Source organism: Macaca fascicularis, chromosome 4 (assembly GCF_037993035.2).
Source record: "Macaca fascicularis isolate 582-1 chromosome 4, T2T-MFA8v1.1".
In the NCBI taxonomy this organism is placed as follows: Eukaryota; Metazoa; Chordata; class Mammalia; order Primates; family Cercopithecidae; genus Macaca; species Macaca fascicularis.
In genome coordinates this window covers 91125195-91152119 of record NC_088378.1, presented here as the reverse complement: position 1 = coordinate 91152119, position 26925 = coordinate 91125195, and the positions used below count along the sequence as shown (strand labels likewise).

Genomic DNA, 26925 nt, shown 5'->3' with positions numbered 1-26925 from the left:
GAGGGGTGCGGGCTAAAGAAACCTCAGAAAGCTCTTGAAGCGGGCGCAGTGGTAGTGACTGCTCAGTGAATCTTCGTTTCCGCTGGTATTTCATTCAAATTTTCCCTTATGTTACTGCTATCTGTCGCTTTGTCTCCCTTTCTCCATTGTAAGGGAAGGCCTGTGGAGTACTGATCTGTCTCAGGCATCTCTGCCCACCCCACAGTGTGCAGTGTCTTGCACACCGTAGGTGCTCAAGCACAGTTATTGACCACAGGCTGCATTGACTTATCACCTTCAGCATCCATGCTGCGCAGTGCAATCATCTTCTCCCAAAGAAGTCAGGATTTTTTGGTCTAAAATAGTCACAGTTAACAAAGATACTCGGGACATCCTGAAAATATGATAAATTTCAGGAGTAAGCAGTTGGACAAGTTGTGGACTTCTGTTGAGGATCTTCTGCAAGATCCACTATGCAACTTTTGTTGCCTGTTTTTCTTTATTCACTCCTTTTTATTAAACTTAGTTTCCTCTAACCCCACTGGAAGCAAGAAAAGCAAACAAACAAACAAAACCTTAGGTTGCTTATCTCCATTGTTGCATAGTAGGTGTTCAATGGATACATACTGAGCTAGTTCATTTCTGATACTAATTTGATTACTTCTCCTAAACATTCTTTCTTCTTACAAAATTCTCTGTCCTCTACCTCCCAAATCCCACAAAACTTCTCACCTCCACACATAGGCTGATTACTCGGGAATGGTACAGGAGGCCCTTGGTGATTCTAATTGATGAAAGACTAAAAAATTCCCTTATAGGAGAACTGAAATCAATGTCAATCTGAGATTGAGTAATACATCAAGTTAGTATCAGAAATGAACTAGCTTCAGCAGACTCTTTGCATACTCTTGCAGGTATAGGTGCTGAGGCTGAAGCTGTAAGCTCAGAGATTTTGACATACTCTTTCCCTCCTTTCCTTCTTTCCTTCATCAATTACTGAACATTGGTTATGTGCCAGGCATTGGGTTAAGTTCACAAAAAAATACAGTGTCTGGTTTCAAATACATTTATTCCAGTCTAGTGGCGAGATAAAAGGAAGTAGTGGCCATATGACATGAGGTGTGGGCAGCTGGTAAGAACCTCTCCTGGCCTAGGGGGTAAGACCTCCTCAAGGGGTTTGCTGCCAAACTCCTGAATGTGATCAAGAGTAATTAAGGTAACTGTGCAGCTCTGGATGAATTAACATGTTCTGCGCTTGACTTTCTCTATTTGTACAGGTTGAAGATGTCTGCCCAGAGGTTAATTTCTAACAGAACTTCCCAGCAATCGGCATCTAATTCTGATTACACCTGGGAATATGAATATTATGAGATTGGACCAGTTTCCTTTGAAGGACTAAAGGCTCATAAATGTAAGTTTTATACAATTCCTCATTGTAAGCACAAATTGTATTTCTCTTAACCTGTGAAATCCCCAAGGATTATTTCTCCTGAACATTCTGTCTTCTTACAGAACTCTCTGTCCTCTGCCTCCCAAATGCCACAAAACATCTCGCCTCCATACATAGGCTGATTGCTCGGAAATGGTACAGGAGGGCCTTGGTGATTCTAACTGATGAAAGACTAAAAAATTCCTGTAGTAGGAGAACATGAATCAATGTCAAGCTGAGATTGAGAATTTTAAAAAAGCATTTGCTATTTTAATTCCTTCAAACTGTGAATGTTTGAACTATCAAAAATATGTATAAAAATAGGATCTGGAACTGTTGTTTGAAGAACTTTCTTTTGTAACACAGCAGCATCTTTTCATCCCAGTTGGTTTTCTAGAGCTGTGGAGAGCAGTGTATCTATGTGTGTTCATAATGATGGGCCAGAATAGCCTGTGATCATTTCTAACTCTGTGTTCTAGGCATGAATTGTGTTTCATGCTATTGGAGTAATTAAGGGTCTAGCACAGAGCAAGGAAATGTAATTCTGTGAGATGTTGCTATTCAACTCGAGTCATAAGTGAATGCTGACTGGCCAGCATGAGACATCCTTGCTTCACTAAGTAGAGTTAACGGTTAACATGGTAGGCAGGAACTGCTGCCCAGTCTCAGGTCCTGTCTTGGTAACCCCGTAAACATCCCTGAAATGTTCGCTTTTGTCAGAGTGAATTATCCACAGCACTGTAAAATTTTTATGTTCTTAACTGGTCCAGGTTAGTGGGACACATTAGGAAATATAAGAGGACCTGGAGACACAAATGTAGCAAAGAAAGCGTTTTCATTCCTTTAATTATTTCCTGGCTGCTTCTATCCTGACCTGTCTTGGCATTTATGATCTCTTGCACCAGCTTGGTGCTCTTTTGCAAGAACGGCTTTCTATTTTTGTTCCTTTAGCAAAAATCATTAACTAAACCATATGTTCTTTACCCCTTAAGTGAGTGGTAATAATTAAATACTTTCACTCATTCCTTTATTGACATCTACTCAGTATTTCTTTGTGGAAAAAAAGCATATGGCATTCATTAAGGTATGCTGTCATTGATTATCTGATAGAAGGCTGTTGGGTGTGAAATCACCCTCCTTAATTTACTTAAATTCTTTAATATGTTGTTTTTCTAGGATAACTTTTATGTAAGGACAATTGCTTGTTCTGAATTATAGTGGAAATCAAAATGACTGGGAAAATTGCCACATATTTTCTTGAAATGTGGGCTTTTACAGCTTGGTGACATCAACTTTATTTTTGTGTCAGCTTGCTCCTGTCTCTTTTCCTTAGTATAAGAGGCACAGAAGACAGGCCTACTGCTATAATTTTGGTTGGTACATTTCCAGAGACAATTGAATAAAATCTTTTGTGAGGATATTTCATTCTAGAAATAATTATAGCTGGAAAACTTCCTGAGAAACATAGGCAGAGGTGTGACTCACTCACTCCTTACTTACACTACCTACTATACCATTAATAACAACTGCTTTTGTTAATTTTAATATTCACATCAAGATAAAACAAAAATACCTGAATACTTACTGTTCTGATATAAGAGAGCTGATAAGTAGAAGCCCTTAGCTTCAGGAACCTGACAATATGTGAGACACACTGATAACAAAAAACAAACAAACACAAAACTCCAGATATACAGGAAAGTGAAAAGATCAAGTCAACTGTTGAAATGTGTGCTTTGGTACAATCTCTTTCATTTAAAAATGCTGTGATTCTGACCTTCAAGTATGACTTCTTGTTTTGCTGGGGAAAATACAAAGCCAATTAGATGCAGATTCAAAAGAACAGAAGCAGGACATTTCAAGGGGAAGCCCTCATTGAGGACAGGAATGACCATAACAGTTATCTTTATTTGCCTTACCTGTAATGGATCATACTTGGCAACAATAGCTCCATCTTTAGACTAAGTTTCTCTGCTGAAATTAAGATTCCTACCTTCAAAGCGTGTTTCATCTGAGGAACAACCTCAGATGGTCATTGATAATTCTTATGCCATTGGTTTTGAATCCCATATTAAACCTTATCATGTATCAGAAGTGGACATGTATCTTATACAAATTTGGCACCAACAGAGTGGAAATTTATTTATTCATTTATTCAATATCTATTGAGCACCTGTATGTGCAGTACTATTTTAAGCACTGGAGAGACAACAGTGAACTGAAAAGACAAAAATGTTTCCTCCTATAGAGCTTGCATTCTAGTGGGAGAGACAGACAATAAATAGTTAAATAGATAATGTCAGATGGCAATATAAAAGGATAAATAGAGTGGGGGCAAAGAAATGTGGAGTGTAGAGGTGACAGTATAGATAGAGTGGCCATGGAAAGCCTTACTGAGAAGGAGAGATTTGATAAAAGACCTGAAGGAAGTGAGAGATTAAGCTATAATATATCTCAGGGAAAAACATTCCAGCAAAGGATCCTTGGCGGGAGTGAACTGGATCATGCAAGGAACAAGGAGGCCAGCCTGATACCAAGGGAGTGATAAGAGGCAGAACAGCAGGAAATGAAGTCAGAGAGGCTGTGGGGACATGGACATGGTGGGGGCGCTCAGAGGTCATGCTAAGGACTTTGCTTGGCCTTTTACTCTGAGCAGTTACTTGAGGGTCTAGAGCAGAGGAGTGCCATCTGGCTTAGGTTTCAATGCATCACTGCAACTGGGGAGTGAAAGGCATGAAATTAGAAGCAGAGACCATTCACGTGGCCTTTGCCATAGTCCAGGCAGCTGATGATGGTGGCTTGGAGCCAGGTAGGGAGAGTGAAGTGGTGAGAAAGGCATACATTCTGGGAGTTTTTAAAAGATGGATCTGGCAAGATTTCTCAATGGATTGGCGGTGTGTGTAAGAGAAAGAAGAGTCAAGAATGATTTGAAGATTTGTGACCTGAGTAACTGGCAGGATGGAATTACCTTTAACAAATGGGGAAGAGTATGGGAGAAGGAGGTTTCAGAGAGGAATGCCAGGAGCTCTGTTTTGGACTTGTTAAATTGAGACACCTATCACATATCCAGGAGGACAAGGGAGGAGAGGGTGAGGGGAAGCTGTAGACTTGAGGGTCATCAGCATGTAAATAGTATGCGTTCAAAGCCAAGAGGCTGGATAAGTGAGTGTAGATAGAAAACTGAAGAGTCCAAAGCTGAGCCCTGGGCACGCTTGTGTTTCGAAGTTGGAGGGTTGCGTAGCAGTATAGGTGCCTGAGAGGAATGTACAGAAAGTAGGAAGAAAACTGGGCAATTTTTGTTTTCTGGATGCCAACTGAAAAAAGGGTTGCAAAGACAGTCTGTGTCAAATGCTGCTATTAGGTCAAGTTAATTGAAGACTGAGATTTGACCATTGGATTTATAATGTAGAAGTTACTGGCAATGGTTTGAAAAGCAGTTTTAGTGGGGTGCTGGGGATAAAAGGTTGATGGAATTGGTTCAAGAAAAAATGAGAGAAGAGAAATTGGGGACAGCATGTACAGACAAATCTCTCAAGTGTCTTGCTGTAAAGGGAAGGAGAGGAGTGGGTCATCTATGAAGGGCGTGGCTGGGTAAGACAAGGTGTTCTTAAAGCAGCAGAAGCAAAAGCTGATGAGTCAATGAGTGGACAATCACATTTTAGCAGGACCACTCTGACCACTGTGTTGAGAAAAAACTGAAGAAATATCCTCTTAATATGAGGTATCAGTGGTGGCCAAATCCATGCTTTTTTATGTGCTGCCTGGCGGATATCAGACCTATGCATGGATGAGTCAGCAAGAAGCCAGGTCATTAGGATGAGAAACAGAGCTAGAACTTGTAAAGCTTGGAGTAAGACAGTAGAGATAAGTGTGGGAACATCACTGTTGGCTCTTTGCCAGGAATTCATATCACAGAATTGACCCTAGTGCCTTAGGAACCAAAAGTGGTGTGAGGACAGTGTCATGAACCCTCTCTTTCAAGTGAAGTATTAACCCTTGTTTTTCATATAACCACGAAATGGGAAGTTCACCATTTATTCTCAAGAGGTGGAGAGGAGGGCGAGTTGGATGGAGTAGTTAACCTAGTCCTCCCCTAGAATGGGAAGGAAAAAAATCATGTCAGCTTTCAGCTCTCTTGTTCCATTCCGTTCACTAAAGGTTAGGTTAAGGGGAGTTACTTTATTATGACACATTCCATTTGCAATTCCCCTGGGCAATTGTTCTACCCCCTTACAATAGTAGTCTCCAAGTAGCTCAGTGTCTAGACAGGACAGACTGTGGTAGCTTGGCTGTGGTGGAAACTCCTTTGGAAGGCTTCTTTTGACTTTCTTAACCATCTAGCCACATTGGAGCTTTGCTCTGTATAAAACTTTATTCTGACTTCTTCCCAGAAAAGGATGCTTTTGGGAAGACAAGGGGTTCCACTTTTCCCATCTTACTGTATAGTGCCTATGCCCATGAAACTTAACATGTGAATAAAACTTCAGGAGAGTTTGGATATTTCTGGGATGAGATGGGGATCTCTGACGTTTCTTGTAAGAGGCTCAGGGTGAGAAAGTCCCCTGGGGATGGGTCATAGGGCAGAAGATGAGATTGGGGGAAATTAGTGGAAATAACTTGAGGAAGCTACATTTTGTTCAAAGTGGAATGTGAATAAGCAGAGCTACTCAAAGCATATTGCCATGGAAAACATAGATGCCGCATTATTAAAGAAATGTTTGGTAAATGCTGTTGGATCATGAGGATTCTCAGATTCTACCCACAGCCTGCCTCTCCCCAACATTGTCGCCGCCTGACTTCTCTGAAGGCTGTAGCCCTCCCATGCTTCACATTATTGCTGCTTTTTGATTAGCTCCCTGGGGCACTTAGAAGGGCAGAGGGAAGGGGGACTGGGCTGGGTTGAGGGCACACTTTCCTCTGCCTCCAGGAGTCAGTCCACCATTTGCAGTGTGAAAGCTGTCCTTAGGAGAACACCTTCCTAGTACACAGATTTGAAAAATGTCAATCAACATGATTCAATTCTAAACCGAAGATTTAAATATAGCATTGGTGTATAATTTTAGAATTTGCTTTTGCTATGCAGGCAGTTGATAAAGTACAGTGCAGGGAACTGTTATTTAACTGTACAATGTTTCTTCATAGTCCACACCTAGATAGTTGAGATTTTATTGTTTCATGTTAGTTGTACCTCAGTACATGTGGTGTTTGGTATTTGTCCTTGTCTTTTTTTACGCCTCATTTCTACTATATTAAAACGCAAAGTATACAATTTCTATTTCTTTGGCACTTAAGGTTAGACACATTAGTTTTTCAGAGTGCTGAATACACATTGTTAACCTCTAGGCAATAGTACGTGGAGGATGAAAGTATGAATTATGCAGAGTAAATTCTTAATCTGATTTCTTCACTTTGGAAAAAGTGCTACACATACATAATTTAATTAGAATAAAGCTTTGCGTTTAAACACATTTGATATTTAAACTCCAATCACTTATTTTTAGAAAATTGCTAAGCATCCTTAGTGTATTTCCACATAGATAAGCTTCTTAGTATAGGATGGATACACTTTCATTAGCTCCAGGCTGGGAAAAGTTGTTCCAGGCAGGTAGTGGTCAGAGCCCTGGTAAGGTGTGGCTGTGAGGAAGCCATGGCTAAGGTTACGGTAAATACAGGGACACAATGTCCCCTAGTATGATTGGAAACACATGGTTTTTAAAGTGAGGTAAATTGGGAGAAAATGACAATTCTAATGACAGTAGCCAGCACCTGTGGTGTACCGTTTTCTCACCTGTCAGACATTGTATAAAGTGCTTTACATATGGAATCTCTTTTAATCTGGAAAAGTGGGTCAGTTCTGTTTTTGTTGGAGAGCTTTTCACGAAAGAGCAATATCATCAGGGCTGTGATTAAAGCAGATTTGTACAGAAATAAAGCACAGGGAAAGGCAGAAGGCAGAGAGAGCACTCAAGAGGCCATCTGTATGTTCTCTGCAAGAAGTAATGACAGCCTGAATTATTCCATGGTGAACATAAGTGAGAATGCAAAGTTGCTACCTAATTGAGCTGCTAACCAATAGAGTTTCTGAACTAAAATTTGGCCCAAGAAGGCCTCCATATTTGCATACTTGCATTCTTAGGTATGAGCTGTGACCTAGCTTACTAGGTAAGCAAACTGAAAACCCAGCGAATGCTTCCATAACAATAGCTGAGTCTCAGCTAATCACACAGCTACACTTCAGGCACTCACAGGCAGACAGCTGTTCAAATGGTGTTCAAATCCAGCTGTTTCCATACCTCGTTTCTTTTTCCTATACATCATTTTCCTTTTTCTGTCCCTAATCTTAACCAACCATGAGGCAGCCCAGAGTCTCTCTGAATCTGTTCTGATTCTGGGAGCTTCCTGGTTCAAGAATTTTGTTTTCCTTGCACAGTTAATATCTGTTAAATTTAATTTGTCCAAAGTTTTTCTTTTAACAGTAGGAATCCAAATACACTTAAAACTTGAGTTGGTAGTCTGCTAAACATTTTATTTTCTAACTCAACACACGAGTGGAATCTTGAGGCCCAAGATAACCTATGCTGTGGCCTAGGTTCCTTCCTTGAGATACGGAAACCATGAGTCAATGAGGCCTAAATCCCTTCGTGCTATCTGAGACAGAAACCTGGAGGCGGAGCAGACTCTTCCCTCCCCATCATCCTTTCCATCTTATCAATCTCCAGCCAACTGCGGATCAGACTGTTGATTTCCTTTCATGTTTCATGTACCAAAGCCTCTCCAAGAAGCTCTGATTCTTGAATGTTCAAGTTTTAAACTACTGTGAAATACTAATTGCAGTATTAACTGTCTTGCAGATTCCATTGTGATTGGATTTTGGGTTGGTCTTGCAGTCTTCGTGATTTTTATGTTTTTTGTGCTGACCTTGCTGACCAAGACAGGAGCCCCACACCAAGAGTAAGTTTGGGCGGTTCCTAAATGTCTCTTAAGCCTCACAGGAGACTGAGGAAATGGAAACTACTACCCAGGGCTGGAGGTGCTTCCAGTGGATGAAGAGAAGGGGGTGGTTATGGATTTGCTGTCTGAACCCAGATGCCTGTGGATTGGATCCAACTATTCTCCTGGCTTTTTGTTTCTTGCGTCTTGGGCTTATTTTCAAGTGAACTTTTATGAAATTGGGTTTCTTGGTCCTTTCCTACAGTCTTAATGATGATGTGGGGCCTGATTTTTACATTGAAATGTTTATTAATTACAATGTATTTTATCCATATTCCCAAAAGGAATTAGATGATTCACCATATTAAAAACAGTGGAAAAGACAATAGCAAAATAGGATGAAAACTAGTTTTAAAAATTATTTCAAGAAGCAGAGTAATAGTTGTTCCTGGATACTCAACTCAATTAACTATTGACAATGATTAATAAATTTAACAGAGTTTTCTTGAAACTAGGATACAAAGGCCAACACTGTGGTTTACATAATTCTCATAACATGGTAGGACTTGTGATGATGCTGCACTTTGGACTGAAGTATTACATGACTGCTTAAAGAACACTGAGAAACATCAAAAAGCATTTGTTCACTAATGGCTTGTAAAAAATTCAGAAATATCTTAAAGGATTTATGTGTTTTATACCAAATTTTTAATAAAAGGGAAAACAGAGAACATTCAATACCTTATTAGTCAGCACCAGGAGGCAATAGTAATTAAAAGAGTTTTTGGCTGGTACGGTGGCTCCAGCCTGTAATCCCAGCACTTTGGGAGACCGAGGCAGGCAGATCAGTTGAGTCCAGGAGTTCAAGACCAGCCTGGCTACGGTGAAACCCCGTCTCTATTAAAAATACAAAAAATTAGCCTGGTTTGGTGGAGGGTACCTGTAATCCTAGCTACCTGGGAGGCTGAGGCACAAGAATCACTTGAACCCGGGAGGTTGCAGTGAGCCAAGGTCGTGCCACCGCACTACAGCTTGGGCAACAGAGCCAGACTCTGTCTAAAAAAAAAAAAAGTTTTTGATAAAGGGGCTGTTCAGAAGTTATGGGCAGGGAAGAGGGCAACTACACAGGCTCATGCAGGACAGCAAGGCTGGCAACACTGAGGAGCAGCCATCCTAGATCCCAGGAAGCAAGGGGTGGGGCCACAACTGGAACCCGCGAGTCTGCTGAGAGTAGCTGTGACTTTGGGCTGAGGGACACAGCTAGTCCAGTGTGACCTCTCAGGGAAGGAGCCTCAAAGTGAAGACCAATACCTCAGTCTTCTCCCTCCTTCCCATTTCTCATCATTGCTCCCCACTGGCTGAACACAGCCAGCAGCCAGAGGCTGCATCAAAGGCCATTTTCCCATGCACAGAGCAGGACAGGGGAGGGTGGGAGAGACCTGGGAGAGTGAATAGAAGAAGTTTCACAGGATTTCAAAGATTTCAAAAAATCCTTGCATTTTTATATTCAGTATCTTATTTTTGCTTCACAGCCTGGGAGCAGCTCTCTTTCATGGTTGTGTCTCATCACAGCCTCCAGCATCTGTTGTTCACTCTTCAGCCTGCACTTCAACTATGACAAATGCCTGTGCAAAGGGAACAGTTCTTGCCATCACTCAGCTATTTGTAGATATCAGGGGCTAGAAAGAAAAATGTAAACACAGCCAGGTGTGGTGGCTCATGCCTGTAATCCCAACACTTTGGGAGGTGGAATTGAGAGGATTGCTTGAGCTCAGGAGTTTGAGACCAGCCTGGGCAACATGGCAAAACCCTGTCTCTACAAAAAATACAAAAATCAGCCGGGCATGGTGGTGCACACCTGTAGTCCCAGCTACTCGGGAGGCTAAGGTGGGAGGATCACTTGAACCCAGGAAGTTAAGGCTGCAGTGAGCTGTGATTGTGCTGCTGCACTACAGCCTGGATGACAGAGTAAGATCCTGTCTCAAAAAAAAAAAAAAAACACAAAGATTTTAAATGAAAGGAAAACATTTTTATTGAAGCATTTGGAGACATATGGCTGAGAATCTATTTAACAGCCACTAAAAAGACACGAGCTTTCCTTTTTCTCTCTTCATGTCATTGTAAATATTCGCACATGCTTCACTTCTATTATATTGGCCTGGGGAATTTGAAAATATGGTGTGGGTTACAAGAGGGGTAAGAAAAGCCTAGAATAAACTCAGATTAAGGCACAACTCATAGAGTGGTCAGGGATTAATAATACCCTGTTATCTTCCTTTTCCTCAGAGGAACCAATGGATTTTTGTGGGTTATTGAGATAGATGTGTGTGATGTAGAAGGCAGGAGATTTTAGGACTAGGAACACTAGCACAAAATAGAATGTGACGTTCTGTGATGGTTAATTTTATGTGTTAACAATTCTAGATGTTTCTGTGAAGGTATTTCTTAGTTGAGGATACCATTTATCAGTACTCTTTGGGTTAAGCAGATTACCCTCCATGCTATGAGTGGGCCTTATCCAGTCAGCTGAAGGCCTTAGGAGAACAAAGACTGACTTCCTCAAGCCAAAAGGGATTCTACCAGGACACTGCCTTTGGACTGTCCCCACCCTGCCAGCCTACTCTGCAGATTTTGGACTTGCTGGCCCCCCAAGTTGCATGAGGCAATTCCTTAAAATAAAACTCTATCTTTATACACACACACACACACACACACACACACACACACACACACACACATAGTGTTGGTTCTGTTTTCTCTGGAGATCCCTGACTAATCATCACTTCCGTGTGGTGTCATGGCAACCCTGGGTAGTTGAGACTTGCCTTGTGGCCTTCCAGTTGGCAGTTCACTTTTGCCGCTAGACGGTCTCTCTTTGATGGTTGTTCTGAACAATGCTCAATCACAGAACAGAGGTCATTAGAATGCTTCTAACAAGGTAAAGGAAAAATAACTTTTTTTAACATTTAAGAAAATAATGGATCTTCCCTCAGGACCACATTTTGAATGCTTCTGTACACAGTCTGACACAGCATAAGATATGGCATTTGGTTGCAGTATTTAATAATAGAAAAGTGAAAGAATCAGACATGTGGAAAAACATTGAAATAAATCTGTTATAAAGGCTTTTAGGTCTTAACAAACTTGTTATTTGTTTGGCAGGAATTTTTTTCTTAAGTGGACGTTGTTTTTTTCCATATAGCCAATATTAGTAGAAAACAACTAATTTTAAGTTTGCTTGTGATAATGAGGGTGTGGGGGGAAGGACAAGACAACATTGAAAATAATAAGAGCCATTTTTTTTTTTTGATGCCAGGGTCAACTAATTACTTTATATCTCACGAAGTCCTCACAGGAAGACGAAGTAAATTCCATGTTACCACATTACAGATAAGAAACATAAGGCTGAGACACTTGTCTAAGGCTTCATAGGTTAAAGAAAAAATGTGGAGTCAAACCTCAAACTAAAGTCTCTTCGGTGCTGAAGTTCCTGTCATTAACCACTACACTATCTCAGATTGGCAATTTTTAATCTCTTCCTTCTATTGAACTGAAGATGTTAGCAAGCAACCAGATTTGTTATTTTTTCCATAAGTTACTGGGGTACAGGTGGTATTTGGTTAGATAAGGAAGTTCCTTAGTGGTGATTTGTGAAATATTGGTGCACCCATCACCCGAGCAGTATATACTATACCATATTGGTAGTCTTTTATCCCTCACCCCCTCCCACTCTTCCCAAGTCCCCACAGTCCATTGTTTCATTCTTATGCCTTTGTATCCTCATAGCTCCCACATATCAGTGAGAACGTACAATGTTTCCTTTTCAATTCCTGAGTTACTTCACTTAAAATAACAGTCTCCAATCTCATCCAGGTTGCTGCAAATACTGTTAATTCATTCCTTTTTATGGTTGAGTAGTATCCCACCATATATACATATATATGTATATACATATATATGCAATATATATACAAAGTATATACATATACCAACAATATGTGTATTTTTTTGTTCAATATGAATTTTAGAATTATTTTTGCTAATTCTGTGAAGAATGATGGTGGTATTTTGATGGAGATTGCATTGAATTTGTAGATTGCATTTGGCAGCATAGTCATTTTCACGATATTGATTCTATCCATCCATGAGCATGGGATGTGTTTTCATGTGTTTGTTTTATCTGTGATTTCTTTTGATGTATATATCACAGTTTCTTTATCCACTTGTCGATTAATGGGCATTTGGGTTGGTTTCATGATTTTGCAGTTGTGAATTGTGCTGCTATAAGCATGTGTCTGCAAGTATCTTTTTCATACAATGACTTCTTTTCCTCTGGGTAGATACCTGGTAGTGGGATTGCTGTATCAATGGTAGATCTACTTTTAGTTCTTTCAGGAATCTCCATACTATTTCCCATAGTGGCTGTACTAGTTTACATTCCCATCAGCAGTGTAGAAGTGTTCCCTGATCACTGCATCCATGCCAACATCTACTGATTTTTGATTTTTTGATTATGGCCATTCTTGCAGGAGTAAAGTGATAATGCACTGTGGCTTTGATTTGCATTTTCCCTGATCACTAGTGATGTTAAGCATTTTTTCATATATCTGTTGGCCATTTGTGTATCTTCTTCTGAGAATTGTGTATTCATGATTTTAGCCCACTTTTTAGCCCGCACCACCATGCCTGGCTAATTTTTTGTGTTTTAGTAGAGACGGGGTTTCACTGTGTTGCCCAGGCTGGTCTCAAACTCCTGAGCTCAGGCAATTCACCCGCCTCAACCTCCCAAAGTGCTAGGATTACAGGCATGAGCCACTGCGCCTGGCCTGCTGAATTCTTTTATCAGTTCTAGGAGCTTTCTGGAGGAGTCTTTAGGGTTTGCTGATGATCATATCGTCAGCAAACAGTGACAGTGTGACTTTCTCTTTACCGATTTGGATGCCCTTTCTTTCTTTCTCTTGTCTGATTGCTCTGTCTAGGACTTCCAATACTATGTTGAAGAGGAGTGGTGAGAATAGGCATCCTTGTCTTTTTCCAGTTCTCGGAGGGAACTTTTCAACTTTCCCCCACTCAGTATTATGTTGGCTGTGGGTTTGTCATAGATGGCTTTTGTTACATTGTATGTCCCTTTTATGCCGATCTTGCTGAGTTTTAATCATAATGAGATGCTGGATTTTATCAAATGAGCTTTCTGCATCTATTGAGATGATCATGTGTTTTTGTTTTTTAGTCTGTTAATGTGGTGTATCACATTTGTTGACTTGCATATGTTAAACCATCCCTGCATCCCTGGTATGAAACCCACTTGATCATGGTGGATTATCTTTTTGATATGTTGTTGGACTCAGTTAGCTAGTATTTTGTTAAGGATTTTAGCATCTCTGTTCTTCAAGGATATCAGTCTGTAGTTTTTTTTTTTTTTTTTTTTTTTTTTTTTTTTTTTTTTTTTTTGGTTATGTCCTTTCCTGGTTTTAGTATTGGGATAATGCTGGCTTCATAGAATAAATCAAGGAGGGTTCCTTCTTTTTCTATCTTGTGGAATAGTGTCAAAAGGATTGGTATCAATTCTTCTTTGAATGTCTGGTAGAATTCTGCTATGAATCTGTCTGGTCCTGGACCTTTTTTGTTGGTAATTTTTAAATTACCATTTTAATCTCGCTGCTTGTTATTGGTCTGCTCAGGATATCTAATTCTTCCTGATTTAAGCTAGGAGGGTTGTATTTTTCCAGGAATTTATCCATCTCTTCTAGGTTTTCTAGTTTATATGCGTAAAATTGTCTTTCATAATAGCCTTGAATGATCTTTTGTATTTCAGTGGTGTCAGTTGTAATAACTTCTGTTTCATTTTTTAATGAGGTTATTTGGATTTTCTCTCTTCTTTTCTTGGTTAATCTTGCTAATGGTTTATCAATTTTATTTATCTTTTCAAAGAGCCAGGTTTATATTTCATTTATCTTTTCTATTTTTTTTGTTTTGTCAATTTCATTTAGTTCTGCTCTGATGATCTTGGTTATTACCTTTCTTCTGCTGGATTTGGGTTTGGTTTGTTCTTTTTTCTTTAGTTCCTTAAGATGTGACCTTAGAATGTCAGTTTGTGCTCTTTCAGTCTTTTCGATGTAGGCATTTAGGGTTATGAACTTTTCTCTTAGCACTGCCTTTGCTGTATCCCAGAAGTTTTGATAGGTTGTGTCATTATTGTTTTTAGTTGGAAGAATTTTTAAATTTCCATCTTTATTTCATTTTTGACCCAATGCTCATTCAAGAGCAGGTTATTTAATTTCCGTGTATTTGCATGGTTTTGAAGGCTCCTTTTTGAGTTGATTTCTAGTTCTATTCTACTGTGATTTGAGAGAGTGCCTGATGTAATTTCACTTTTGTTAAATTTATTGAGGCCTGTTTCATGGTCTATCATAAGGTCTATCTTGGAGAAGGTTACATCCGCTGTTGAATAGAATGTGTATTCTGTGGTTGTTGGATGAAATGTTCTGAATATATCTGTAAAGTTCATTTGTTTGAATCCATTGTTTCTTTGTTGGCTTTCTGTCTGATGACCTGCCTAGTGCTCCCCATGGAGGATTGAAATCCCCCACTTAGGTCTATAAGTAATTGTTTTATAAATTTGGGATCTCCAGTGTTAGGTGCATATATGTTTAGGATTGTGATATTTTCCTGTTGGACAAAGCCTTTACCATTACATAATATCCCTCTTTGTCTCTTTTAACTGCTGTTGCTTTAAAGTTTGTTTTGTCTGATTCAAGAATAGCTATCCCTGCTTACTTTTGGTGTCCATTTGCATGAAATGCCTTTTTCCACCCCTTTACTTTAAGTTTATGTGAGTCCTTACATGTTAGGTGAGTCTCCTAAAGACAGCAGGTAGTTGGTTGGTGGGTTCTTATCCATTCTTTGGTTCTGTATCTTTCAAGTGGAGCATTTAGGCCATTTACATTCCATGTTAGTATTGAGATGAGAGGTACCATTGCATTCATCGTGCTCTTTGTTGCCTGTATACTTTGGTTTTTTTGTTTTGGCTTTTTAAGTTGTATTTTTGTTGCATAAGTCATGTGTGATTTATGCTTTAAGGTTCTGTTTTGATGTGTTTCCAGGATTTGTTTCAAGACTTAGAGCTCCTTTTAGCAGTTCTTGTAGTGGTGGCTTAGTAGTGGTGAATTCTCTCAGCATTTGTTTGTCTGAAAAAGACTGTATCTTTCCTTCATATATGATGTTTAGTTTCACTGGATATATAATTCTTGGCTGATAATTGGTTTGAGGTGGCTGAAGATAGGGCCCCAATCCCTTCTAGCTTGTAGGTTTTCTGCTGAGGAATCTGCTGTTAATCTGATAGATTTTCCCTTATAGGTTACCTGATGCTTCTGTCTCACAGCTCTTAAGATTCTTTCCTTTGTCTTAACTTTGGATAACCTGATGACAGTGTGTCTAGACAATGATCTTTTTGTGATAAATTTCCTAGGTGTTCTTTGTGCTTCTTGTATTTGGATGTCTAGGTCTCTAGCAAGGCCAGGGAAGTTTTCCTTGATTATTTCCCCAAATATGTTTTCCAAGCTTTTAGAATTCTCTTCTTCCCAGGAACACCAATTATCCTTAGGTTTGGTTGTTTAACATAATCCCAGACTTCTTGGAGGCTTCTTTCATATTTTCTTATCGTTTCACTATGTCTTTGTTGGATTGGGTTAATTTGAAGACCTTGTTTTCGAGCTCTGAATTTCTTTCTTCTACTTGTTCAATTCTATTGCTGAGACGTTCAGAGCATTTTGCATTTCTATAAGTGTGTCCAGTGTTTCCTGAAGTTTTCATTGTTCTTTCTTTAAGCTATCTATTTCCTTGAATATTTCTTTCTTTACTTCTTGTATCGATTTTTAGATTTCTAGTATTGGGCTTTGCCTTTCTTTGGTGTCTTCCTGATAAGCTTAATAACTAACCTCCTGAATTATTTTTCAGGTAAATCAGGAATTTCTTCTTGGTTTGCATCCATTGCTGGTGAACTAGTATGATTCTTAGGAGGTGTTAAAGAGCCTTCTTTTGTCATATTGCCAGAGTTAGTTTTCTGGTTTCTTCTCATTTGGGTAGGCTCTGTCAGAGGGAAGGTCTAGCACTGAAGGCTGTTGTTCATATACTTTTGTCCTATGGAGTGTTCCCTTGATGTAGTACTCTCCCCCTTTCCCTATGGATGTGGCTTCCTGTGAGCTGAACTGCAGTGATTGTTGTCTCTGTTCTGGGTCTAGCCACCCGGCAAGTCTACTTGGCTCTGGGCTGGTACTGAGGGTTGTCTGCACAGAGTCCTGTGATGTGAATCGTGTTTGGGTCTCTCGGCTGTGGATACCAGTGCCTGTTCCAGTGGAGGTGGTAGCAGGGGTGCAAATGAATTCCGTGAAGGTTTTTAGCTTTGGTGGCTTAATGTTCTATTTTTGTGCTGGTTGGCCTCCTGCCAGGACATGGTGCTTTCCAGAGAGCATCAGCTGTGGTTGTTTGGGAAGGAACAGGCGGTGGACAGGGCCCGAGAACTCCCAGGAGTGTATGTCCTTTGTCTTTAGCTACCAGGGTGGATAGGGAAGCACCATGGGGTTGGGGCAAGGCTAGGCGTGTCTGAGCTCAGACTCTCCTTGGGTGGGTCTTGCTACAGCTGCTGTGGGAGATGGGGGTGAGGCTCCCAGATCAATGGAATTATGTACCTAGGAGGATTATGGCTGCCTGCTGAGTCATGCAGATTGTCAGGGAAGTGGAGAAAAGCCAGCAGTCACAGGCCTCACCCAGCTCCCATACAAATCGAGGGGCCAGTCTCATTCCCACCATGTCCCCACTAACAGCCCCTAATCTGTTTCCTGGTAATGGGCAGCCGGACCTGAGAACTTGCCCCAGGTTACCCTCCTCCCAGCTGCAAAATAAAAGGGCTTGTTTCATCCCCCACCTGTGGAGTCTGCACACTAGATTGTGTCCTTCCCCGAGTTCTGGCCAGGAGGCTTCTTGTCCCATTCAAATTGTTACAAAGTTCAGCTGGAGATTTCCTTCTCCCTGTGGTGTTTCTCCCCACCAGCCCCCGGCTTCTCTGGCCACCCTGCCGATAGATTCCTATGGTGCCAGGCAGGAATGGCCTGCTTGTGGACCCAGCGAGCTCCCAGGACCTTTCTGCTGCTTCCTCTGCCCCTGTATTTCACTCGGCCCTCTAAATTGACTCAGCTCCAGGTATGGTCAGAAACTTCTCCCAAAAATAGACCTTCAGTTTCTCTAGTGGGGACGTGTGTTCAGGAGAGGAGGCTTTCCCTTTCCCACTTCTGCAGTTGGGGTACCCACAGTATTTGGGGTATTTCCTGGGTCCTGCAGGAGCAGTCTGCTTCCTTCAGAGGGTCTGTGGCTCCTCGTGGAATTGCTGGTTTGTTCTTGCAGTCGATCTGGAGCTAAAATTCACAATGCGAGCCTCTGCACACTGCTCTGTCCATCCAAGTTGGAGTTGCAGTCTAATCCTGCCTCCCATCCGCCATGATGATTACTTTTGTTTTTTTGTTTTTGTCACATACCGTGCCAAGGACGGGGCTCTGAAATCAAGCATTTCCAGGTTTACTTATTGAGACTTTGGCCTGGATTCTTAACTTCTCTGTGCTTGAGACTCCTTGTATATAAATAAGGAAGTGTCTGCCTCCTGAGTTTATTGTAAACCAAGCTTGTCCAACCTGCGGCCCAGGATAACTTTGAATGCAGCCCAACCCAAATTCATAAATTCGCTTAAAACATTATGAGATTTTTTTTTTTTTTTTTTTTTGCTCATCAGCTATCATTAGTATTAGTGTATTTTTTGTGTGGCCCAAGACAATTATTCTTCTTCCACTGCGGTCCAGGGAAGCCAAAATATTGGACATCCCTGTTGTAAACAGTGAGCAGACTGTGGAGCTTCTTGCAAAAGCTGGGCTCGGTGCATCCCTTAGTAAAGATGAGTCACTGTGTGAGCTGCAGGGTCTAGGTAAAGAGTAGGAGGGAGAAGAAAAAGGAACCCATTCTCCCATGGGATAGCCAGACCCTAAGCATTATATCCGCACTGTTCGAAATGTTGCCTCATCTATCCCAGCTTAACCTTGGCTGTGTCTCCAAGTGAAACAGTAAGATGAATCTAGAATAGCAGCTAGGTAGAGAATCCTGGTGATGAGTCAGAAGGATCAACACCTTTGAATTCTGATTGCTTTACATATCTGGCTCTCTGGGTGGTTTGTCACTAAGACAGTTACTTCCTAAAGTAGGACATCAACAGCATCCTTTTGGAACATGATTCCAACAGCATAGTTAAGATATCTGAGTAAGTCTGGAAGCTCAGAATGGACTGGTGCTAGATCTACCAAGGAATTTAATATTTTTCTCCATGGAGGCATCTTAGGCCAGGGCCAAATGGCTCCCTAGGATCTCATCATTGCTGACACATGGAAGTGTGTGAGCTTCCCTTTGATAGTAGTAAGACACAGGATGACAGATAACACCACCTGTGCCCTGACTCCCTGTGCCCGTGCCCTCAACAGACATCAGCAATGGACTGCATCATCTTCCCCACATAGCCAAGACTTTTGCCTGAGAATCATTTTCAAAACAGATCTCCAGGCAGCCACCAGGAACCAATCACAGTTTACCTGAGAGAGAATGTTTATCTGCCATCCCTGGCTGGACTTTCCTTTAACGTACCGGATGGCAGGAGTTGAGATCCATTTAACTGCACAGGGCCAATCACACCGCAATAAAATGGATATTTTTTCCCCTGAATTTTTTGACCTGGGATCATGCTAGAATGAAAACTTCTGGAATCACTAACTACTTATAGCTTCTGTTAAGGGGGGAAATATGTGCTAGGCTAGGCTGTCAGACAGTAAGAAGCTAATCCTCAAATCTTGATATAACACAACAAAGGTTTATTTCTTGCTTAAACTCCATGTCTGCTAAGGTTGGCAACGGGCAGACAGAAACATCTCTACTTGCAGCTGCCCTTTCTCCACCACGCGGCCTCCTAGGTTGCTGTGACAGGGTAAGAAAACACTTGGAGATCTCAAGGCTGCCCCTCCATTCTTCAGCCAGAAGCAGCGCACATCCCTTCCTCCCACAACTCGTTAGTCAGAACTAGCCACACCCACCTGACTGCCCGGGGCTGGGAAGGGTAGTCTTCTGTGTATCCAGAAGGTAAGAGGCAGGTATTGGTGAGCACTGAGAAGGTGGACTGCAGAGGAAGAAAGACTGTTATAAAGCTGACATCACCCTTCTTAAAAGCTTTTAGGCCTAAGAAGTAGCTTTGATGGGGATTATTTTTTTCATGGAATACTTGCTTTTTTATGGTGGGGCAGGCAGGGGATCTCTTATCTGGATTTTTTAAGGACAGTGAAGATAAAAGAAGCATTTCCTCCTGCTTTCTGAGCTCAGGAGTCATTTACCCTGCATGCTGTCTTGTTTAAAGCATTATGGCCCCATCATCATAAATCTGCCAGATAGAGAGCAATGGGAAAAGCTTGGGTCACATTTTTATGTAGAATACTTTGGACTTCTTGAAAAATTGTCAAACTCCAGACATTACGTGCCTCGCATACCCTCCTTCTGTAGCCTTTGTTAAGTACACCTCATCTGGGTGGGCCTGTTCTTCACTTAGGGGCCAGTGCAAGATTGCTCAGGACCTTGTAAAAATGGGAATTATATTCTACCTTGAATAGCAATTTACCTGAATATGGCACTCATTAAAGAATGGGTACATGAAACTAAAAACTAATAGCAGGAAAATGTCATTGTTCTAAATTTTTGATATTGACCATGGCCATAGGAACTAGATGGCAAAGTGCAGATGTAGTGAGTGATTCCTGAGGAAGCCCTGTCATTCTGAGGTATCTACCGCTATGAATGGGTAGAAAATCTATTTTATGTGTCTGGTTCAGTCTGTAACTTTTGTTCAGGAGTTATTATTTTTTTTCTTTTGAGATGGGGTCTCACTCTGTCACCCAGGTGGGAGTGCAGTGGCGCGATCTCAGCTCACAGCAAGCCTCGACTCCCCAGGCTCAGGTGATCCTCCCACTTCAACCTCCTGAGTAACTGGGACTGCAGGTGTGTGCCACCACACCCAGCTAATTTTTTTTTTTTTTTTTTTTTTTTTTTTTTTTTTGAGACAGAGTCTCACTCATCTCAAATTGTAATCTCCATGTGTCATGGGAGGAACCGGCAGGAGGTGACTGGATCATGGGGGCAGTTTTCCCTATGCTATTCTTGTGATAGTGAGTTTTCACAAGATCTGATGGCTTAAAAGTATGTGGTGATTCCTTGGTCGGGCACAGTGGCTCATGCCTGTAATCCCAGCACTTTGGGAGGCTGAGGTGGGTGGATCACTTGAGGTCAGGAGTTCAAGGCCAGCATGGCCAACACGGTGAAATCCTGTCTCTACTAAAAATACAAAAATTAGCCGAGGGTGGTGGTGCATGCTTGTAGTCCTAGTTACTTGGGAGGCTGAGGCAGGAGGATCACTTAAACCTGGGAGGCAGAGTTTCCAGTGAGCCAAGATCAAGCCACTGCACTGCAGCTTGGTTGACATAACAAGACTCCATCTCAAAAATAAATAAATGAATGAATAAATAAGTAAATAAAAGCATGTGGTGGATTCCCCTCTCTTGCCGCCATGTAAGATGTGCCTTGCTTTCACTCTGCCTTCCACTATAATTGTAATTTTCCTGAGACCTCCCTAGCCATGCAGAACTATGTGTCAATTAAACCTCTTTTCTTTATAAATTACCCAGACTCAGGCAGTTCTTTATAGCAGTGTGAAAACAGATTAATACAGGTGCTTTGGTGAACATTAGACTTGTCCGTTAAAATTCACCAAGTTTAAGGTTATAGGGCTTCAGAAAGAGAACAGTTTGCATTTTTAATAATTCCGTGGTAGAGAGTTGGATTGAAAGAATCTAGAATAATTCAGGATCCAGTCTATTCTATAGGCAGATACCAAGAACTTGAAAATAATGCACAAGGCTAAAAACCTAATAAAAAGAGTGTTGTAGTTTTTCTCTAGAAATATGACTTTTTCTCTGTTGTATTAGTGTACTTTTAATATTAAAGCTCACTCTTTAGCAAGGCTTATAGATAATTTCCTTCTAATTATAGCCTTCTTGAACCTTTCATGACCTGCTCAAATCTTCAGTAATATGCTTAAGCCTTTAGTTTTGTCCCATTCTTCCTCTTTCGTAAATAACCATTTTACTTTAGCACAAAAATTTACTAGACAGATTCTTTCTTATACAAAATTGTTCTGTTTTCTTTTTAACCTTCCTTACCGAAAGTTCATCTTCTTTCTTATAACTTTCTCCATGTGTCTCTCTCCTGCTTACCAGTAGAGATGGACTTTTGCCATGTTGCCCAGGCTGTTCGAAGCTCAAACAATCCTCCTGCCTTGGCCTTCCACAGTGCTGAGATCACAGATGTGAGCCACTGTGAGATATGACGAGATTTCTCTTCACATAGCCTGATCAATCCTTTATTCTTTAATTCATAGTACCCAACCCCTCGCCCCTTTTTCCTTTTTCTCTTTTTTTCCTTTCTGCCTGTTACATGCCCGAACACGCCACAGTACCAGGCTTATCAGTACGAGCTCACATTCCTTTCCTTATTTAAAAAAAAGACTAGCCCTCTAGCTCATTACAGACACCTCTTCCCCTTTTCCCCTCTCTCCCTTACATGCCCACCTTATCTAAAAAAAGTTCAAATGTCTAACCAACCAAGATTAGTTCAGATTGTGCAACCCAACCCCGGCCAATAGAAACAGAGTACAGGGACAGGACTTGCATCAGAAATACAGGCTTTCATGCCCCTTTGTTCAAGTGTGCTCTCGTGGCAACTGGCCAAAAAACAAACAAACAAACAAAATCCCTCAACACAAAAGTAAAATTGCTTTACTAAAAATCCTTTGTTTGAGTGTTCAAGCTCTTTAAGATTTTGAGGGTTATTCCCAACAGCCACCATACCTGGCCTGTTTACTTTTAACAATTACACCTGGATTCTCATAGAAACTGAGATATTAGACAAAGCTAGTCATCATTTTAAGTTATTTCCCGTTAATCATTTTTATAGCCTGTGAATATCAGGTGTTCACCTAAGTAAGAACCTTAAAGTTAAATATATGGGTATTTTGTCAATAACTCAGAAGATACAGCTGCTTTTATTAAGCCAACAATATGAAATTAGTCTTACATACCAAAGAGTTTCAGAAACAAATTTATTCTGTTTTTAGAGTGAGTTTGTAATTTCATCACCTTAAAACATCTAGTACAATCTTGATGAACAGTTACCCCGGCAAAAATGTATGCTGACAATTTTGAAGACCTCTCTATTTTTATTTTATCAACAAACTTAAAACCAGCTTATTTATCAAAAATTTACTTAAGTAATGTGAACTAAAAACACTTGGGTTAGTTACTATATTTTTGTTACAGTACTCAATTTAAGTGCTTTTGTTCCTTTTAAATTTATTAATCAGATCTCTTTAATATATTTTAGTAGAAAAATATTATATACACACAACATTAAAACATACAGACAACACAAATACATAGAAACAGATTCTCTAGCTTTCATTTGGATATTTTAGTCATGAGACAATGTAACAGTAATACAAACTCAGTTTATAGAAGGACAGTTGAACTCAAATTATATTTCTGACAAAATGGGACCTGTTCATATGGCTAATGTTTATTTGCCCCAATATATAATCTTATTAAGGCTGTGAACTAAAATTTTGGATAAGGAAATTTTCATAGCAGTTTGATAATCATAATAAACCTTTATTATTATCCTTCATTTCAGTTTCAAATGAGTTTAGGGTATATTTTTAATATTTATGTTTTAGCCAGGACTGGCTAAATTGTATAAGAAAAATAAAATCTTCAAGTGGTCTTGAATTTTTAGTAACAAATTTATCTTTTGTTTGCTAGTCTGGTTTGCTTGACTAGTCAATGTGGGTGAGGAAGCATTTTAACAGGTTTTCGTTTTTTTTTTTTTCCGGCTTTTTCTAGTCCCTCTGTAGTACATAAAGCAATTTTTATGCCAGACAAAGATATAATATTCCTCTGAGCTCAAGATTTTGACTTGTTTGATGTGAGAAACTAACTTTTATAAACATTTATGTAGTTATTTGCTTTTAGAATACCAATCCTTTAATCAAGTGTTCCATTACACAAAGTACTTTTTAGTCAGACAAACCTAGATTTACATTTCCAAAGGTGTCTAAATTGTTGGTTTTCATGAACCTGTTGTAATCTCTAAAGCTGTTAAGTTTTTTGCATTTGACTGGAATGCTATAAGCAGTGAGTTTGTCTTAACACTAGCAGAAAAGTCAGCAGATTCAAAATAGGCAGAAAAAAAAATAGAGAAATAGAGAGCCTAAAAGCCTTTGTGTATTAACTCTGTAGTTGCAGTTTCTATTTCAGCTCTAAGAAAAACAGGCTTGGGGAGTTTGAATGATCTCCATGATGCCCATTGAGTTTGTGTGCACCAGGAAAAGCCATGTAGCCAGCTGGAGTCCCAGAAGACCTGGCATGCCTTCGTATTTGAGAATCTCATTTCATTTCTTATTAATGTCTTAAAAGCAAAGAAAATCCCATAAATCGTGTCAGGGGAACGTCAGGAGTTTGTACTGGTGTGCAAAGAAAATTCATTAAATCTTGTCAGGAAAATGTCAGGAGTTTAGACTGGTGTCTTACACAGTGGCATCCGACATAGTGGTTTTTAATTAGCCATCCTGCATCCACCATTTAGGATGTTCATTTTTGCTCTTGGAAGATTTTCAGAAACAAGCAAGGGGGAAGGGCCAAATCATTTACACACATGCATAACCAAACCCAAATCAGAGTGTTCACAGAAATTTTAACCCAGGCATGCAGATCAAACAAAATATTAAACTAGGCATGCAGAAAGAACCAAAAATGAACTCACCAGAAAAGACATGCCTCTAAGGCAGATTGTAAATTCTGTAGAAACTGGAGTACTCTCCACAAGGACGCTTCTCAGGAAGGGCTTGCCAAAAAAAGAATTTTATAGTTCCAAGAGAGATGCAGCATTCTTCATTGAAGGTAGGCTTATAACCAAACCAAATCTCAGATAAAGTCAAAAAGCCTCTCTCAGGAAGAAGGAGCTTAGCCTGAGTGAAAGCTTGCCAGGGCAAAACAGGTGAGCCATGGAAGCAGAGAGCTCAAAGGGCTCAAGGTGAGCACAGCCCACAGGTTCCAAGAATCACTGATTCCTTCCAAAAGTGATCTTGCTTCAGGTTCCACTTCTGGAAACCATTTATGTCAACCTAAAAAACAAACACTGAGAGGTTCTCTAAAAGAAAATGATGTTTACATGGTAATGGGTCATTGCAGTGGGAATACTCATGCCATATGACCTATGTGCATATTCTGGGAAGTAAAAGAAGACAAAGGTTTTTAGAGGAAAAGTGAGGAGGATTACATGGTTGTTTGGAGAGAGTGATCCTTAGCTACAAGGAACAATATGGGTGGTGCCAGTTCCAGGTTGGACAGGCAGTTGCTGGGCAGATGTCCTTATAGTATTTTTTTGTACAAGGTTATGGTTTTTGCAGTCTTTCGTGATGGTTTTTGTTATCAGACATTTGTGAGTGAGAATTCCTGCTTCACGGCCTTCCCCAGCTCTATTCATCAGGATTTTTTTTTTTATATAACATTAAGTGACTCCAGATTTATTCTGACAACTTCCACAACTTTTGTTTATCAGTCAAGGAAAGAAGAGACAAATAAAAGTCCAGTGTATTGAGTGTTTAATATTTACTGGACTCTAAGAGTACAAAGATGAACTTTTTGCTCTTCTCAGGAAGGGAAAATCAGATACATTGTACTGTTGCCATACCAAGGGATCATCAGGAGGAAGCTAGAGGGGAGGGGGTAGCCATGGGAGCACAGGGTAGCCTCAGGGGGCAGGAAAGGCACCTCAGAGGGGCTTTAATGTATACTACCTTAGCACTGTCCTGGGGAGGGACAAAATTCTCTTGGTCTCTTGTGCCTTAGTTCTCCAACAAAGGTAATTAATGGACTTTAATTCCAGGAAACATAGCTGTGTTATGGAAGAGCAGCCACACACAGTTGGGCTTCTGGGTCTGCTGTCACACTCAGCTGGTGCCACAAGTAGGCAGAAAAGCTATTTCTCAGAGCTTCTTAGCCTTGGAATTGAGGAATGGTGTGGGCCCCAGCAATCTTAATTATGCTTTCTCCAAATGCTTTGTGAACCCCCAAAATCTGAGACAGGTCTCAGTTAATTTAGAAAGTTTATTTTGCCAAGGCTGAGGACACGCACCCATGATTCAGCCTCAGGAGGTCCTGAAGACATGCACCCAAGTTGGTTAGAGCAGTGTGGTTTTATCCATTTTAGGGAGACATTGGTTCATGTTGGGGGAACCAGCCCCCACTATTTCAACATAGGTTCTTTTCTATTTTCCCTAAGTGTTGGCCAGTCTGAGAAATAAAGAGAAAGAGTACAAAAGAGAGAAATTTTACAGCTGGGCCTCCGGGAGTGTCATCACGTGTCAGGTTCTGTGATGCCCACTGAACCTCAGAACCAGCAAGTTTTTATTGGGATTTCAAAAGGGGAGGGGGGTACAAACAGGGAGTGTCATCACATGTCAGCAGGTTCTGTGATGCCCACTGAACCTCAGAACCAGCAAGTTTTTATTAGGGATTTCAAAAGGGGAGGGGGGTACAAGCAGGGAGTAAATCACAAAGATCACAAGCTTCAAGGAGCAATAAAATATCACAAGGCAAATGACAGAGCAAGATCACAAGGCCAGGGTGAAATTAGAATTACTGATGAGGTTCCATCCCGCTGGGCACACATTGTCATTGATAAGTATCTTAACAGGAAACAGGGTTCAAGAGCAAAGAACCAGTCTGACTAGAATTTGCTAGGCTGGAATTTCCTAATCCTAGCAAGCCTGAGAGCTCTGCAGGAGACTAGGGCGTATTTCATCCCTTATCTTCAACTGCATAAGACAGACACTTCCAGAGCGGCCATTTTATAGACCACCCCCTGGGAATGCATCCTTTTCCCAGGGCTATTCCTTGCTGAGAAAAGAATTCAGCGATATTTCTCCTATTCGCTCTCTGCAGGAAGAGAAATATGACTCTATTCTGCCCAGCCCCTCAGGCAGTCAGACCTTATGGTTATCTCCCTTGTTCCCTGAACATCGCTGTTATCCTGTTCTTTTTCAGGGTGGCCAGATTTCATATTGTTCAAACACACATGCTTTACAGACAATTTGTGCAGATAATGCAATCATCACAGGGTCCTGAGACGACATACATCCTCAGCTTATGAAGATGACAGGATTAATGTAACATAACAAGATTAAAGACTGGCACAGGAAATTATAAGAGTATTGATTAGGGCAGTGATAAATGTACATGAAATCTTCACAATTTATGTTCAGAGATTACAGTAAAGACAGGTGTAAGAAATTATAAAAGTATTAATTTGGGGAACTAATAAATGCTCATGAAGTCTTCACAATTTATGTTCTTCTGCCATGGCTTCAGCCGGTCCCTCCATTTGGGGTCCCTGACTTCCTGCAA

At 40.6% G+C, this 26925-nt stretch overlaps 1 protein-coding gene across 4 annotated transcripts in view; it reads left to right on the top strand.

Annotated features, from left to right (window-relative positions):
- Nucleotides 1-26925, top strand: part of MRAP2 (melanocortin 2 receptor accessory protein 2) — a 50724-nt gene that overhangs the window by 20137 nt on the left and 3662 nt on the right. For all 4 annotated transcript variants that reach the window (XM_065543765.1, XM_005552441.3, XM_065543763.1 and 1 more), the window contains exons 2-3: nt 1257-1390; nt 8260-8359. In XM_065543765.1, coding sequence (XP_065399837.1) covers nt 1264-1390; nt 8260-8359 — 227 coding nt within the window. In that variant the 5' untranslated portion in view covers nt 1257-1263. The remainder of the gene's footprint in view (nt 1-1256; nt 1391-8259; nt 8360-26925) is intronic.